The 649-nt window shown below is 36.7% G+C and overlaps 1 protein-coding gene across 2 annotated transcripts in view; it reads left to right on the top strand.

Annotated features, from left to right (window-relative positions):
- LOC100180346 (40S ribosomal protein S15Aa) overlaps nt 1-649 on the top strand; it is a 3940-nt gene that overhangs the window by 1717 nt on the left and 1574 nt on the right. For both annotated transcript variants that reach the window (XM_009862629.3, XM_009862630.3), the window contains exon 2: nt 129-281. In XM_009862629.3, the coding sequence (XP_009860931.1) occupies nt 149-281 (133 nt within the window). In that variant the 5' untranslated portion in view covers nt 129-148. The remainder of the gene's footprint in view (nt 1-128; nt 282-649) is intronic.

Below are 649 nucleotides of genomic sequence, written 5' to 3'. Positions count from 1 at the left end.
TCGGCAGCTAAAATATAAGAAAGCAATTTGTTAGAGATTAGAATATGATTGTGTGGACTCTTCAGTTGCACTTATTGCATGCGGTATGTGCTTATATCAATAAATCATTAATTATATTATAAATTCAGGTTCATAACACACAGCCACCATGGTGCGCATGAACGTGCTCGCTGATGCCCTCAAGTGCCTGTGCAATGCCGAAAAGCGTGGCAAGCGTCAAGTCCTGCTTCGACCCTGTTCAAAGGTCGTCGTCAAGTTTCTGACAGTCATGATGAAACACGGTGAGTGATCAGTGGGCAGAGTATTGACAATGGACTGTTCTTGTGCAAAATAAGGCATGAAATAATCATGCTGTATTGTCTTACTCATCTAGTGTTTACCAATCGCATTAAAAATAGAGTTCGTTACCCTTTTCTGCCTTTTGTAAATTCCTATATATGCCGTTGTCATCCTGCAGTTCGTGGCCACTAAATAATAATTTTGCTCTTAGATTGTTTCTTTGGCCCCAATGATAACAGTTAAAACTGGTTTATAATTTTTTTGGATAAAATTCTTGCACTTATATATCAAATAATAAAGCTTCAAAAAAATGATTAATCACTGTAATTTGCTTGCATTACGTAATATACGTAACATTATTACGTCATAG

This window comes from Ciona intestinalis, unplaced genomic scaffold (assembly GCF_000224145.3).
Source record: "Ciona intestinalis unplaced genomic scaffold, KH HT000016.2, whole genome shotgun sequence".
Taxonomy (NCBI): Eukaryota; Metazoa; Chordata; class Ascidiacea; order Phlebobranchia; family Cionidae; genus Ciona; species Ciona intestinalis.
This window is presented reverse-complemented; position numbering and strand designations above follow the sequence as displayed.